The 16,642-nt window shown below is 43.5% G+C and overlaps 1 protein-coding gene across 1 annotated transcript in view; it reads right to left on the bottom strand.

Annotated features, from left to right (window-relative positions):
• KCNB1 (potassium voltage-gated channel subfamily B member 1) overlaps window positions 1–8,259 on the bottom strand; it is a 137,657-nt gene extending 129,398 nt beyond the window's left edge. The window contains exons 1-2 of the mRNA XM_007475755.3: window positions 7,694–8,259; window positions 5,273–6,021 (exon numbers count right to left, since the gene is read on the bottom strand). Coding sequence (XP_007475817.2) covers window positions 5,273–5,839 — 567 coding nt within the window. The 5' untranslated portion in view covers window positions 5,840–6,021; window positions 7,694–8,259. The remainder of the gene's footprint in view (window positions 1–5,272; window positions 6,022–7,693) is intronic.
• Window positions 8,260–16,642: the final 8,383 nt, after the last annotated feature.

Raw genomic sequence — 16,642 nt, 5'->3', positions numbered from 1 at the left:
TGACTTCTTCTCTATCTCCTTTGCTTTTTTTCCAGATCATGCCCTCGAACTAGAGGTGTCTTTCAGGGTTCTGTACTGGGCCCTTTTCTTTTCTTTCATACTACTTTATTTAGTGATCATATCAGTTCCTATGAACTTATTTACCTATGCTAATGATTTTCAAATCTACCTATCTTGCCCTAGATTTTTCTGCTGACTTTCAATATCACATCTCCAACTGCTTACAGATATCTCAGGCTGGTTGTCCAATAGGCATTTTAAACTAATATGCATCTCATTATCTTTCCCTCTAAAACCACCCTCCCTCCTACCCTTCCATATGACAACACCATAGAGGGCAACACCATTGTTCTAGTTCCTCACGCTTGCAACCTAGAGCTGAGCTTCCTCAACTCCTCATTATCTCTACCCCATCCCATCCATTCTGTTGCTAAGGCCGATCCATTTGGCTTTTGCAATATCTCTCAAATAGGCCCCTTCTCCCCTCTGACATGGCCATCACTCTAGTGTCCCCATAACCCCACACCTGGGAAGTGTCACACAGCCAGGAAGTGTCTGAGGCCAAATATGAACCCAGGATCTGCCATCTCTAGGCCTGACTCTCAATCCACTGAGCCACCTAGCTGCCCTCCAACCCCTTCCCTTTTTATCATTCAATATTCTATTGGCCCTTCTAGAGGCCTTTCTCTAAATCATCTAGTTTCCAAAGATTTAAATATCATCTGGTCTCTTCCCTTTCTGGCGCCTTAAAGGGAATACCTTTCCTTTTCAAAAGCTTGGACATAACCACAGGCATTAGTTTGGAATACAGGAGAAGGGCATGATGACAATGAAGACCATGAGCAGAGGGAAGAAGGGGTTTGTATAGCCAGGTCTTCTTTCCTAAAGATTCTCCCTACTCCAATATATCCTCCATTCAGCCTCCAAAGTGATCTTTCCAAAGTGCACATCTAGTCATGCTATTCTGCCTCCTCTCCAATAAATTCTTTGCCTTTAGGACCAAAATACAAAATGCTCTGTTTGGCCTTCAAAGTCCTGCACGACCTAGCTACTCCTACCTTTCTAGCCTTCTTACACCTTACTCACTGACATGTACTTTTTTGATCCAGTGACCCTGGCTTTTTGGTTGTTCCACAAACATGACACTCTTTCTCTGAGCTCTGGGCATTTTCTCTAGCTGTCCCACTACACATGGAACACTCTACCTCCTTCCTCAGTTCTACCTACTGACTTACATGACTTCAAGTTCTAAATTAAATCTCATCTTTTCTAGGAAGTCTCTTCTAGCCTTTCTTAATTCTAGTGCCTTTCACCTATTAATTATTTCCTATATATCCTGTAAATGGCCTGCTTTATATATGTGTATATGTGTGTGTGTGTGTGTGTGTGTGTGTGTGTGTGTACATGTTGGCTCCCCATAGAGTGTAAGCTTCCTGAGAGCAGGCATTGTCTTTTACTTCTTTTTGGGGTCTTCAGCACTTAGCATAGTGCTTGGTACATAATAGGCCCTTAATTAATGTTTATAGATGGAAAATGTTTACTGATTGATTATTTAGACTACATGCTTCATTTTATAGAGGGGGGAATTGAGATCTAATTTATAGGAAATACCTTGCTCAAGGTGACACAGTTATTTAATAACTGGGATAGAAGTGGAACCCAGGAGTACTGACTCCCCGTTTAGTGCTGAAGACTTGAGCTACATCTATTGAAGAGAAAAGGCAATATAGATCCCAGAGTGAACCAGAAGCCATCCCTGTTGGTCCAAAAGATGACCCCCAAACAGGGAGCTTTGGTATGAACATTCAAACACTCTCATGCTTGGAAGGATTGGTGAAACTGGGGGGAAAGTAGACATAGGAGCCAAAGAAAGAATTACAGAAGAAGGATGGAAATGGTGAGAAAAAATTACAGTGAATATTTCAAGGAACAGCAAGAAGATGTGCAAATATATTCATAGCCAACAGGAGATAAAAGAGAAAACTGATCCATTACAAGAGGTAATGAGAATTAGAGATAAGTGATAAGAAAGAAGGTTTGTCAGACACTCCTCTTTCTTTTTATTTTTGTTTCTGCTGCATTATGGGAAAGGAATTCAGAATGGATCACTTCTATAGCAAATGTGTCAGATAAGAAGAGGAAACAGGGCTGGATTGGTAGTGGCTAAGGATGGGGAAATTTGGGAGAAAACCAGACAACCATTTGACAGTCGTAGGGACAGGACCCAAATAACCTAGTACCTCATGTTCTGCAAGGAGGACAGGAAGAGAGCAATTAGTGAAATATTACCCGTTATTTTTAGCAGCTCTTTGATAACAGGTCAAATACCTCGAAGATGTGAGACACCGAGAAATTGGCAAACACAGCATCATTATCCCAAAGACAATGGCAGTCAGTAAGGCAGCAGTGAGTAATGACGGCAGGAATCAGCCTTGACACTGCCTAAGGACTAGCCTGAGATGAGCAAGGGAACACCTTGAGGGCTCTAATTTAATTGGGCCTGCCAGCTGCTGACTGATCACAGAATTTTAGAGCTGGAAGGGACCTTACAGATGACTGAGTCCAATCCCCTTGTTTTACAGTGGAAACTGATCTCTGAGGAGAAGCAGGTTGTCCAAGGTCACACAGGAGGTTGGCAGAAGGGGATGGGACTGCTTCCTTAGACTCTGAAGCAAGATGAAACTATCATGTTGGCTTGATAAGGCTGAGAAAGCATGGAGGAAAATGGACATCTTTGTAATGAGAATCATCGTGATATAGAGGACGGTGAGTCAGGAAATCTGAGTTTTTGTCCCTGCTCTTCCACTAACCTACATATATATGTCTTTGAACAAATTCTTTCTCCTCTCTGAGCCTCAGTATTTTTCATCTATAAAATGATGAATCAAACTAAATGATTACTGAAGTCTTTTCCAACCCTTCTATTCTACATGTCTATGATTCCTAAAGATTCTTCAGAGAGCAAAAAGACATTTCTGGCCAGTGGACTTAAAATGATATCTGGAGTGCTTTCTTCAAAACCCTGAGGTAGTTAGTATGGGTGTTGTTTTCGCTTTACAGATGAGGAAATCCAGTCTCAGAGAGATGAAGTGACATACAGCTGTGTCACAGGATTTGCTTGCTTCATTAATGATTCCCAATAAAACTGAATTCTGGATTTCTGAGACAACTCACCTCCTTTCCTTTCTTGCTTCAGAATGGCCCTGGTACTTTGGTATTTCATAGAATAATAAACTTTGAAAAGAAAAAATTGGAATGGCCTGTCAGAATTTTTTATATTAAGCTCTCTATATGGTTCTTAGCATGGGTGGGAAGATCTTGCTATCTGAAGATTGATCAAAGACACTGGAGAAGTTTATCCTGAGATAAAGAACATTGGGGGGGGGTATATAATAGCTTCTATATATTTGAAGTTCTCTCTCATGGGAAACAGATTAGACTTGTTCTGCTTGGCTGAAGAGGGCAGAATTAGAGAAAATGGAAGTTGTAAAGAAGCAAATTTAGGTTTGATGTCAGGAAAAAACTTCCTAATTACCAGAACTGTCCAGAAGTAGATTGAACTGCCTTGGAAGTAGTGCCCCCCTTCCCCCTTCACTGAAGACCTTTGCTTTTTGCTTGGCTTACTCCCTATCCAATATTTGGTAATGGGGACTCTTGATCAGGTACTAGTTGAACTACATAGACTCTGAGCTCCCTTCCAATTTTCTGTGATTCTATGATTCTCTGGAATTCAAAGTCCTATTTAGTAGTGGCTACTTACATACTCTAAAGAAGATTGGCTGAGTGGGACTGACTGCTGGTGGAAATCAGCAGCAGTTGTCATCTCTAATGGATTTGACAGCAAGGAGCTTTCTGCTTTAGTTCATCTCTATGATACCAAAATATCCCTGACCCCCTTCCCTGGACAGCTATGGATACTTCTAGCAGCTCAAGGAAAGGGGAGGACCAGACTTACCATCAGGAAGGAAGCTTAGCAGTTTCATCAAAGTCACTTCCCTCTCAAAGGCATAGACTAGGCACTCTTGTTTTCTCCCACCATACAGCTTCCCAGAATTTACACTAGATTTCTAAAACCCTTAAACATTTGATTAGAGAATGAAGGATAGAGAAGGTGGAAAAGAGAGCTGGTCCAGATACTGGTGGAAAACAGACAGACAGACAGAGATAGAGACAGAGAGAGAGAGAGAGAGAGAGAGAGAGAGAGAGAGAGAGAGAGAGAGAGAGAGAGAGAGAGAGAGAGAGAGAGAAGAGAGAAAGAGAGAGAGAGAGAGAGTGTAATAGACAGACAGACATATGCCATAGAGAATGAGGGATTCCCATATCTCATGGGTCCCAGTATAATGTTAACATCCTCCTTCTTCAGCTTCTTTTCAGCCTAACCCTGGTTGAAGAAAATTCCACAACACAAATTTATCAGGAATGAAGATAACCAGTTCTTCCAGGAACACATAGAGGTCAAAACAGGATTAACCCAAGATGCCTCTTATAAACCCAAGTGCTTAATGACCTCCTGACAAATGTTGACCCTTACCAAGATAGGAAGATATCTCTCCTCTTCCCTTCCTCATTCTGAGGATGGGGAAGCACAAAATGATAAGAAATTTAGAGATTTATTGGCAAGTCAGAACCTAAAGGGAACACCCTACCTCACGCCTTGAAATAGCAAGATAAATCCACTGAGCCGAAGTAAGCATCTTACTGGAGGCTTTTTAGGCATGAACTTCCCAGGACCTGCTACTGGATTATAGTCACAGCCTCAGAAATAAAGAGGACAATGCATAAGAGTAAGAAATGAAAATAAGAACTAACCCTAACATGGGCTAGTTCTTCTTTGGGGGCATGAAGTCCCTAGAGAGTAAACCATTTTAGGCAATGGATCACTTCCCATAGCACCTCCTTTACTTTTCCCCCACTAAGTTTTAGTGAGAAGAATATTCTCTTTCAAATCTGGCCTAGAAAGCCAATGTTTTCTGGGAAACAATCGTCTGATCTGGGAAAGTAGGGAGAAGTCCTCTCCCCTAGCAATGGATGAATGAGGAGAAGCTCATCCTCTTAAAGAAGAGGAAGGAAAGGAAGGAGGGGCTATTGTTTCTTTTGCCCATCCCCACTTTACAGTTCACAATCTGCTTCCCAAATATCACTGTCTTTCCATTTCTCTTTCTGTTCTTCATTAGAAGCTCCCAAAAAGAGTTTCTGAGACTGTTCTCCTACTCTCATTTTGGCCATAGCTTTTTCCTTGAGAGAAAAGAGAATTTACAGGGACCAAGCTTACCTTAGCAGCCACTGAGGAGTTGGGTTTCTCCAGTAGGTCCCATAACTTCTTCCTCTTCTCAGCGCAGCATGTGTTGTCAAATTCCTCTCCTTCTCGCTCCCGCAAGGTCTCTGCCTCCCTTTTCAACTCCTCATTCATTTGTTCTTTTTTCTGGTGATATCTGGCCTGGCAGCAGGACTCTAAGTAGATCTCATCAATGCCCCAGTAGTCCAGTTCTTGGCTGAAGGAGAGTGCACACATCTCTTCCATCATGTGCAGCTTGCCAGTGCGGTAGAAATTCAGAATGGACGTGAAGGCTCCTGGGTGACGGTCGAAGAAGTACTCGTTGCCGTCCAAGCTGTAGTCGTCGCAGACGTCCATGAGCGAGTCGTGAGTGTTACAGTCTCTGAGTCGACCCAGCCGTGTTCGGGGCAGGCGGTCCAGGGTCCGCCACAGGACCTCGTGGGCCAGTCCCCCGACGTTCAGTTTGACCCGACGGGAGCATGCCTTGCTCCGGATGATCTCCATGGGGTCTGGCGGCAGGGAGGACGTGGAACGGGAGCCATGCTTCGTCATGCCCGACGGCATCGCTGGTCCGGCCGCCTCCACTCGCCCTCCCTCCCGCCCCCCCTTGGCCCAAGTGAATAGATCAGTTAGTCCGACCCTAGACCCGGAGGGGGGCTGGGAGTGCTGGGGCCAGCCCCCTGGAGGGAGGTCTTTGTCAGCGGTGGCTCCTCCTCATGAGTCCCCCTTCACCTCCATCCCGACAGCTGCAAGACAGGAAGAGAGGTCGAATTCATTTCGCCTGGGTAGGGGCGGCCTGGACCCCCAGTCCAGACAGAGACGCCCCCCTCCCTTCCTCCCACTGTCTGTTGGTCCTGAGGCCGCTCTGTCCACCCAGTCATCTGCACGCTTGAGCCTCAGGGCTAAGAGGCTCTGGACTGGAGGCGGAGCGACCAGAGCGCTGTCCCTCCCGTTAGTGCTGAAGCCCGCCTCCTTCCTTCTATTCCTACCCAGAGGTGGAGGGGGAGGGGGGTGTTTGAGGCGGTACGCTCTGCCTCCAGTCTGTGGCCTGGATCCTGAAGAAGAGCGGGTGGAGGAGGTTTGGGGAAGTGACCCTGATCTCCAAAAGCCACCCTTCCAGCGCAGGACAAAGCTGCTAATTCAGCCCAGGGGCGCTGTCCGCCCCGTCGAAGTGCTGAACCTAATGACTGGGGCCTTCCATAAGAGCCTGAGAAAAGCGTCAGAGGCCCTATTAAAGGAAAAACTTTGTGTGTGTGTGTGTGTGTGTGTGTGTGTGTGTGTGTGTGTGAGTGTGTGTGTGTGAGTGTTTTTAATAGTTTCAAATTTTTGCTCCAGAAAGCACTATATGACGAGAGGATAAATAATGGGTTTTTCCCTCCTCTAATTTGCCTAGAAATAAGACAGGGACAGAAAGCACTAAGGCCTGGGGGGAAAACGGGGTGTCCGGACAGAGGTGTCATTAGGTCTCAGGTCCCTAGATTTTCCTCGAAGGGAACACGCCCCACAGGCTCCAAGACCTCTAAACTCTCTGAATCCTGCATCCTCCCCATCCTTAGAGACCTCTAAACCCCTGGGCTAGCCGCCCCAGCCCTATCGTGACCCAACCAGCGGGGACTGAGAGTCAAGGGACCTGGGACCTCTGATGTCTATAGATAAAGACGCACAGATATACACAGACACACAAGGGGGTGGGGGAGAGGGAGCGGGAGTCCTCTCAGGCCAGCCTCATTTCTCTTCCTTTTTCTTTCCCTCCCACCTCCGCGGATCACTCCTCCTCCTCTTTTTCCCTCCTGCAGATGCTTTTTATAACTCCAGTTCTGCGCGTTTCCCCGAGCTGGGGGGGGGGGGGGGGGGGGGGGGAGGTGGAGGGAGAGGAAGGCGGGGAATTGGGCTGCATTTTCTGATCTTTCAAATGTTTTTCTCCTTCTCTCTGTCCTCTTCCTTTCCGTGCACCCTGGGGAAGGGGTAGACTCTCTGACCTCAGCTGCCCCGATCCCTCCGTGCCGGGTGCTCCCGGCTGTTTGGGAATGGTGGTATTCCCTTCCCCCCAGGGCTCCCGCAGGTTTCCTTCTCTCCTTCTTTCACCCCCTATCCCTTCCAATCGTCTTCCAGGTCCAGAGCGGAGCTGGGGACTCAGGTTAATCAGCAAGTGAGCTCCTCCCCGGAGCGCCCCCCTCGCCCCCACCCCCTGCTCCTGCCACTGTCCCCCAATCCCTGGCCAGTGCAGGGTAGCCGCGGCCCGGGAGGGCTGCGCTGGACTAAGGACCAGATGGGAGGGAAAGCGTCTCCCACCCCAACACTCCACCTCCACCCCGCCACCCCATGGCGTTCTGGTCTCCCGCAGATCTCTCCCCCTACCTCCGACCCCCCCCCCCCCCCCACCTCCTTCCATCTTTTGCCTTCAGCTTCATCCCCTACCTCTTCAGCGGCAGCCTCCGGTCGCCAGGGCCTTGGCATAGTCCCTGCCGGCCCCCAACGCGGGTGGGAGCCGGGCGGGCAGAGCTCGCCCCCAGCCCGTGGGCCAGGGCTGTGCCAGGCCTCCTTCCCTTCGCTGGGCAGCCGCTTGCTGCTTCCCCCTCCGCCCAATCCCGGCTGCAAACGCGTCTTTAATCTTCAATATTCGAGTGCTGGGTCTGGTGAGTGTGTGTGTGTGTGTGTGTGTGTGTGTGTGTGTGTGTGTGTGTGTATGTGTCTGTGTGTCTGTGTGTCTGTGTGTCTGTGTCTGTGTGTGTGTGTGTGTGTATGTGTGCGCGTGTATGCGTGTGTGTGTCTCGATTTGTCTATGTAGCTATAAGAGGAAATGCAATTGAAGGGGAAAGGCAAGAGAAAAAACGAAGCTGCAGGCTTGCTGGGGGGACTCAATCCGGGCTGCTCGACTTCCTCTCTCGGCTTTCCTCCTGCCGCCTCTTCGCGGAGATCAACAAGTCTGGTCTGAGCCTCGGCTCTTGCCTGCAATTCTGTCCCGCACTTGTTTGGAAAAGCCTTGGAAGTTGAGCAGGCAAGAGAGGCCAAACAGCGCCACCTCCAGGCCGGAAGAGAGACTGAGGGCCGCATTAACTCTTGCCTGGCCGGGCGGAAAGGAGAGCGTATGGTGTTTTCTTCTGCAGGGATGGGGGTGGGGGAAGATGCTCGTTTCCATTCCCAGAGCTCACCGAATGGCAGAGCTGGAAGGGGTGCTGGAGGTTATTTCGTGTAAGTCTGTCACTTCATAGTTGAAGAGACTAAGGTGATGAGTGGCAGAGATGAGACTAGCCCAGGTCACCAGACTCCAAGAGTAGTGCTTTCCCGCTATGCCGTGCTTTCTTTCAACTGTGCCAGCCTGCTGGTTGCTCTTTCCTCTCCAAAGCTACCCAGCAAAAAAAGAAAGAAGAAAAAGAAAAAAGCAACAGGTCGGATTCCAAACCCCTTAGCTCAGCATTCAGTTTGCCCCTCTCCTAGCCTGTATTTTGTTGCGTTTTTTTTTTCTCTTTCTATACTTGATGTTTCAAGTAAACTGGACAATTCACTATATGCCAGATCTGTGGAAGACTTTCCCCTTTCTGGCCCTTGTTTATGGCCCTTTTTTCATATAACCTAAATGCTTTTTCCTGTGCCTCCAGTGCCCATCTTAGCCTACTGAAATTCTACTCATCCTTTAAGGGCCTAGCTCAGATGCCATCTGCTCTACCAAGCCTTCTCTGATCCACTTCTCACCCTTCCCCTAAGCCCCAAGCTCTTTCCTCCTTGCTCTTATCTATGAAATGAGGGAAGTAGATGATCTCAAACATCCCTTGGAGTTCTAACATTCTATATTCTGTGTTCTAAGGACCTTCCAATTCTGGCATTTACCAACAAAACAAAACAACCCAAGAAAGAACTCTTGAATGAGATCATTGTCACAGGTTTGAGACTTAGTATCACAAAATGTAAAGTTCTTCCACAGTCATAGACTGCTAGGCCAATTCTAGCTGGTTTCATCACTTTTCCGTGTATATGGGAAAGCATTTACTCCTTTTGTGCCACATTGAAGCTCATAAGTTGAACCAATGCCTATGTACCGTACTGGAGAAATGCTTTTGATGATGTTAATCAATTGCTTCAATTCCTTGGTCATGAAACCATTTGTCTAACCTGGAAGCCCTGGGTATTATACAAATAAACAGATGTAGGATTAATGAAAGGATAATATTCTTTAAACATTAGAACTTTCCAGAAGTAGAAAGGACTGATTTCAGGAAGTAATGAGTTCCCCCTCACCCGAAGCGAAGAAGACCTGACAAGCGGAGACTAAGTAGACAAAAGTCAGGGATATTGTAGAAAGGATTTCTGTTCAGCTTGGACTATATAGTCCTTTAAAATATCTTCCAACTCCATGATTCTGTGATTTAATATTTTTACCTGTTAACTTTCTCCCTTTATGCTTTGTCCCAAAGCTTAAACTACCTGGGTAGTGTCTGATGTCAAACCCAAATAGAGACCTCATTAAACTGCATATAAGGCTCACTATAGGTCATGTATTGGCTTATTTTTAAATGTAATGTTATCTCTGTTTTGTTATATTTTTATTTATGTGTTTAAATATTTCCTAATTGCATATTAATCCAGTTTGGGCAACATTTGGGAGTGTTGTCTTCATGGAGTTCACAGGCTGCCCATTTGATGTCTCTGCCTTAGAGATTCTTGGGCCAAAAAGATATCTGACAGCATCCTCTCCTGGGCTTCAAGCTAGACAAGCAGTTTGGGATTTTGTTTGTCTATTCATCTAAGCCTTTGGGAGTAGAGAAACATCATTTCCCCCAAATGCAAACCTTGAAGTCCAGCAGAGGCAGAAATTTTTGTTTTTAATCTCTCAATTTGCAAGCATGAAACACCCCTTCCAAAGTCTCTAAATGCACTCTAATGCTCTAACTGCAAGGGAAGCAGTGAGACCTGTGGAAGGCCAATACTGAAACTATAGTAGTCATTTTCATTTAAATCTTTATGTTCAGATTTGCAGATTTCTTTCAGACTGCTTAGTTTCTCAGGGTGAATACATGCATTTTGAAAAATATACTGTAAATTTCTTCTGTCAAATGATGTTGGACTTGAGGTTCTTATCTAGCCCTGACAGTCTGTGTTGTATACCAAGGACTCTTTCTTGTAGATCTCACAACATTTGATTTTTGTTCTAGGTTCCCTTCCAATCCAATCCAAGATTTTATGTTCTAATGTCCCTAATGTGTCTGACATTTTATGTGCTGTGGGTGACTTTAATATATTACATTCTATGCTTTTAAGGTCCTTTCTGGCCCTTCCCTTCATTTTCTGTTCTAAAGTTACCTCCAGCTCTAATACATTCTTAGCCTCCTAAGAGGTCTGTCAGTCCTTGATTCTCTGTTTCTCTTTCTCGAAGACAAAAACTATATTCATTGATACATCCCCCAGCAAGGTTTCACATAGTCAGTGCTTAAAAAATATTTGTGGAACTGTTGAATTCAATCAACCAATCAGTTATTTGGGGGAATGCCTGAAGCAAAAAAAAAATCATTATTTATTATAGAAAGCCTGCCTCCTCTCTGCCCTCCCTGGGCATGCCTTGCCAGGCCTTCCACAGTGCCTCCCCAGCCCAGCCCAGCCCAGTCCAGTTCATCCGGGTTCTTGGTTCAATGCCCAGACTGATGGAACAGTTCAGTAGCCCCCAGGGCAGTGATGTTGTGGATCCTTAATGCCTTTGGGGCACTCAGACGCAAGATAATGTGGTTTTTAGAAATGTTTACAAAACTGGCTAATGGCTACCCCTGGGCAAAGGAGCCAACCCAAATGAGAAATGATTTGGGGGCAATAGCCTGGGGCCCTGAATTTAATAAATGTGCCATTAATTTTGACTGGAATGAAATTCCATTCTGTGGCTTTGGAATGGACCCTGCCAATGTGTTTGTTATTTGTAAATGTTCAATATTTAATTATATTACCTTCAATTACCAATGAGTCCAATAATAGCAACAATAGCTCGTGTATTGAAGACCATTTTGCAAACATTTATTAGGCACCTACTCTGCACAAATCTCTGTGCTAACCGATACAGGTGCAAAGGTGAAAAAATGATAGTCCCTACTCTGTATGAGCTTATATTCAACTTGGGGGTTGGGGAGAGGGGAATGCAAAATACACAAATAAGTGTTATACAAGGTAAAATGTGTTGAGGGCAAAGAAGAGTTCCTGACTAAGGGCTCAAGGAAAACTGGAGCTGAAATGAGTCACTTTCAGCTGAAGAGCCAGGAAAGATTTCAAGTAGGAGACGACCTTGAAAGAGGTGAAGGATTTTAAGGGCAGAGATGATGAGGAAGTGCTTCATTTTAGATCTGGGGGACAACCTGCGTAACTGCAGAAAGGCTGAAGAGGGCAGTATAGTAAAAGAAGACTAGGAAGGTAGCTTCTAACCAAATTCTGTAGAGCCTAGAATGCCAGAATAAATAGTTGGGTTTTCACATAGAGTGAGGCAAGTTTGCACAATCTAATGTCTCAAAAAATATATATTTCATCTCATTTTTGTTTGCATTTAAAAAATAAGTTGAATTGTTAATTAAGTCTTTGCTCCTTTAGGTTGCTTGGAATAAAAATAATGTCCCTTATGAAAGAAATAAACATTTAATAATACAAGCTGCTATTCTAAGTACTGTACAGATTTCTTATTCATGACAATCCCCATAGGAAGGTGCAATTATTATCTCCATTTTTACAGGTGAAAAACTGAGGCAGACAGAGTTTAAGTGAAGTGCCCAAAGTCAGAGCTAGGAAATGTCTGAGGTCCGATCTGAACTCAGGTCTTCCCGACTCCAGGCTTACTGTTTTGTCCACTGTGCCCTCTAAGTGCCTTTATCTGCCTCTGATTGAACATTTGAGTAATGTTTACCTTTAAAAAATTTTTTTTAATTCCCTGTGTACAACCCCCTAATGAAATTGCCCTTACATGCTTGTGATAGCAGTAGGGAGTGGCAGTCCATTATGAGAGTCCAAGAAAGCGGTAATATTTGCAAAGATTCTTACATATATCACTTCATTTCATTCTTGCCACGACCCTAGAAGGAAAGCAATGCTATTATTACCTCCCAATTTATACAAAAGGAAACTGAGATGAGAAATGTGGAGCAACATCATCACAAAAGGGTCAATGGTAGAAAACAGACTACCTGCTCTCTGCCCAGAGGACTGTGCTACATTCAGCACATTCTTCATATTGTATGTCTTGGTAAAAGATTTGTGTTAATGACCATTTAAACAGCCATTAACCAAAGCTTATATTTCTGTACTACTCCTTCTAATATGAAAGCTAGTCATTTGTTAGCTTGAGTGAGAACCATTTCTAGGCACATGGGGCAAAGGCAATTATCTCCCTTCTCTATTAGATAGTTCCTCTTGACTCTGAAATTCTTGTGCATTGTCCACCCTGCAGTCCCTACTAGGAAGTCTGGCCTCCAAGAAGAGTTAAGTTAGGCTCCATTTGACCATACTCTTCAGTCCACTAAGGCCTTATTTCCTTGCCTTTGAGAAAAATTACTTATGGCTCAGGTTTTGGTCCATGTCTTAAGTCTCAACAAAAAAGGGAAGTAGAAAGATAAAATATATTTCCTACACCCAAAAGAAATGCCGAAAGATACAAAAGACTCAACACGTGTTGATAGACTTAAAATGGATTTAATTTTAAAAAACTTATAGTTAAAAGTATTCTCTCTGGGGAGGATATTACTTAAAACTCAGGACATAAAACATGACAGAATTTTCATGATAATTCTATTCCTATAAGAAAGTGTTATGAGCTTTATTGTACATTTGAAGCCAGTGTCATCAGCCAACAATGTGAAATATTATGAGTTTGACAATAGTTTGAGGTTTTTTCACTTTTTTGCCACCTGTGATCAGTTGTGGATTAAGGGCTTTCTTCTTGTCAGGCCATTCTTTAGGTCAAAGCTGAAGCAATATCCATCCAAAGCCTTCATCAGATGTGTCCCAAAACATTTAGGATCTATGGTGAGGGTTATGATGTATATATTACTCTGTTTTGAGTTCTTTTATATTGTGATGCCAATATTTACAAATTAAAAGAAAGATTCAGAAGGGAAGCAAGATCATTTTGCTAACATTAGAGCTCTTTAATGACCAAATCTGCCTGTTAATTTTAGAGTTATAAAACAGTTAATTAAACAACTTAACTTAAAAAATCCTATCAATATATAGTAGTTTTCAGGATTGCTGAATAATTAGCATTGTAATATTTCACCTTGTTTCTTCATTGTCCAAGTGGCTTGTATTCCAATTCTTCTGGTAAAATGAACCAGGATTGGATCCAGAATATTATTATATAGAAGTGAGAGTCTCAAGATGTAGAAAGAAGAATAGACTTTTGGACATGGCCAATTCAAGAATTTATTTTGATTAATTATACAAAGGGTTAGTTACAAGGGTTTTCTTGTTGGTGTTTATCTTCTCCAAGACCCCTTGAATGAATGCTTTGGAGTTGTCAGAGACTCCTTCTCATGCCACCAGAAATTTCTGGTCCAAAGGTCCCAGATCTATCTCTTGAACCCACTAGGTGTTCTCCAAATCAATCCATCTCTATCTCAGGAGACCCACTCATTCAGATTAGGAAAGAACAAACACAGAGAAAGGTAACACCAAAGCCAGGCTCAGGTTTGCCTAGGAAAAACATGTACTTTAGAAAGCATGTATTCCTGGATTCATAGAGGCTGGGATAGGGGGTAGAAAAAGCCATTCCTCCCAATCCCTCATAGAAAAGGGTTCAAAACAGTCTTGGAATGATCCATAGTCAGAAGGGAAGAGAACATTGAGGTTGGGGTCACTTCCTTTGAAACATGGACCAAATGAAAATTTTTCCTGCTCAGATTCCAATAAAGAGATTTCCTCAGTGTTGTTGCTATTGGTTAAATTGCTCTGGTTCTGCTCACCTTACTAGTCAGATCATTTGAGTCTTCATGAGTTTCTCTAAAACTCTCCTTTCTGTCTTTCTTAGAGCACAAGAGATTCCATTAAATTCATATAACAATGTATTCAGCCTTTCTCTAATCGATAAGCACCCCCTTTGTTTCCAATTCTTTGCTATCAGTGTGGCAGAAAGAGCTGCTCTAAATGAGTATAAATGTGAGCCTTTGGGATAGAAGTCCAGTGGTGGTATTGTTGGGTTGAAGGACATACACAGAATAGTGAAACAAATCGTATTGTATGAATGTAATGATCAATTTAAACAACAGCAAGAACAACATTGTGAAGACAACTTTGAAAGGCTTGAGAATGACAGTTGAAATGACCAATCCCAATTTTGGAGCACTGATAATGAAGCATGCTACCCACCTCTTGACAAAAAGGGGATATTCTCAAGATGCTAAAAATGGCAGAAGTTTGGGGCCATGACCAATTCAGGAATTTATTTTTTTGTTAACTACATAATTTGTTAGGAGGGTTTTCTTTGTTTCTTTTTTATATAAAGGATATGAAGGTAGCAAGGATAAAAAAAAGTGCTTGTTAACTGAAAGGAAAAGAGAAGTTTAAAAGAATACAGTGAAGAAACAAGTGAAGAAGGGGATGGAGGTGATGTTCAGGCACCATGAGCAAAGCATGGAGGTATGATAGTAAGGTACCTGTTTAAGGACAGAGAATATACGAAAAGGAGTAACATGAGACAAAGGTGAAGAGGTACAAAGATGCCATATTGTGGAGGGACCTCTCATATACTTGGCCTGCTTTGATCTTTCAAGAAGTTAGAAGAAGACTGTCTCTGACTATGACCTCCCAGTTTCAATGGGAATATAAGACTTGCCCATAACTTTTGGCAAGTTTCCATCTCTTTCTAGGCCTCGATTTTTTCTATACTGAAAAAGGAAAGGATTGGACTTGATGACATCAATGGTCCTTTCCATTTTTATTTTTTTCCTGATCTCTGTTCTAAGATTCATTTAATTTGGACACTTTTCTTCAAATTTCCATTGCAGATCTAATACTCTATGGTGTTCTATGGTAAGGGTTACTCAGCAGATGCCCTATCTTATTTTAATGGCAATAGCTTATAAGAACTAACTCACTTTCTTTTGACTCTGATAAAGCAGTATCCTGACTATAATTCCATTTCCCAAGAAGCTAGCATTGTGAGGAAGGAAACACATGCACATACCAGCTAGCATGACTGTTCAAGGGCATTTAGAAAGTAGAGTTCTTATCAATAAACAAAAAGCATTCTGGTTTATTAACTGGTCTCTTGTGAGGGTGGTTGTTATGAATCAATTCTCTAGGGTTAATCAGGAGAAGTAGTCATTATATAATATTAAGCATATTGGATTGGGAGATCAGGAAACCTGGGTTTTAACTCTCACTGTGCTATGAAATCTCTGGGTGACTTTGAGTAAATCACTTCTTCTCTTTGGGCCTCAATTTCTCTCTCATGAAAATGAGGAGACTGAGCTAGTAGAGTAATAAAAACAATGAATTTAGAGCCTGGGGACCTGGGTTCAGATCTTAGCTTATTGTTTTTGTGTGTGACCTTGAGCAAGTTACTCGGTTTCCCCATCCGCAAAAATGAAGAGACTGAATTCAGTGACCTCTAAGGCCCCTTTCAACTCTAGATCTACAATTCTATAATCCTATCAATAGAGGACTGTGGAAGCCCCTCCTGGATCTTAAACTGTCCCCTAATCATGATGAGAAATAGATGACTAAAGAAAAATTCCTATAGATCCTGATCATCCTATCTACAGTATGTCAATTCTTGCTCAATTCAAGCTCAGTTACAGAGGATGAGGCCTGAGTGTGTTACACTTTCCCTGATCATTTGACAGTGTCCCCAAACCAGGGGTCCATCTAACTGGGAGTCCCATGGCCTTGTGTCTCCTGACTCTGCTTAATTCTACCTCCCTTCCTCCACTCTGGTCCCCAGCTGCTGCTGGAAAGACTAGTGCCTACTCTGATTTCTAGCTGAGTGTTCTCTGTTCTTTTGTCTTCCAAGTTCGATTCTCTCTGATATGACCTGGAAGCTAATGGAGATCTCAGCAATTCAAACTTGGGAAGAGTGAGAGGTTCAAATCAATTAGCCCTTTGCTATTGACCGAGGGCAAGACTGCAAAAGGAACTAGCCTGAAAAATAGGTGTCAACAAGTGAGGACATCTGAGCTCATACTCAGAGGTACTATGGACTCCAGTGAAGCCTTGCAGATGGATTAAAAATATCTGTTGTTTTTATCAGCTTCCAAACTCTGTTGGCCTTCCTGTATCTTCCCAGAGCTACCCTCTTCCTATGCACATTTGAAAAAGAGATGTCAAAGGTGGAAGAATTCTAGGGAAAGATACAGGAAATGGAATGTCGGACCTTGAAGAGACCTTAAAACAGAGAACAAAAAAAGTCAG

The sequence above is a fragment of the Monodelphis domestica genome, chromosome 1, assembly GCF_027887165.1.
Source record: "Monodelphis domestica isolate mMonDom1 chromosome 1, mMonDom1.pri, whole genome shotgun sequence".
NCBI lineage: Eukaryota > Metazoa > Chordata > Mammalia > Didelphimorphia > Didelphidae > Monodelphis > Monodelphis domestica.
The sequence above is the reverse complement of the archived record's forward strand: the minus strand, read 5'-3'. Positions and strand labels throughout refer to the sequence as shown.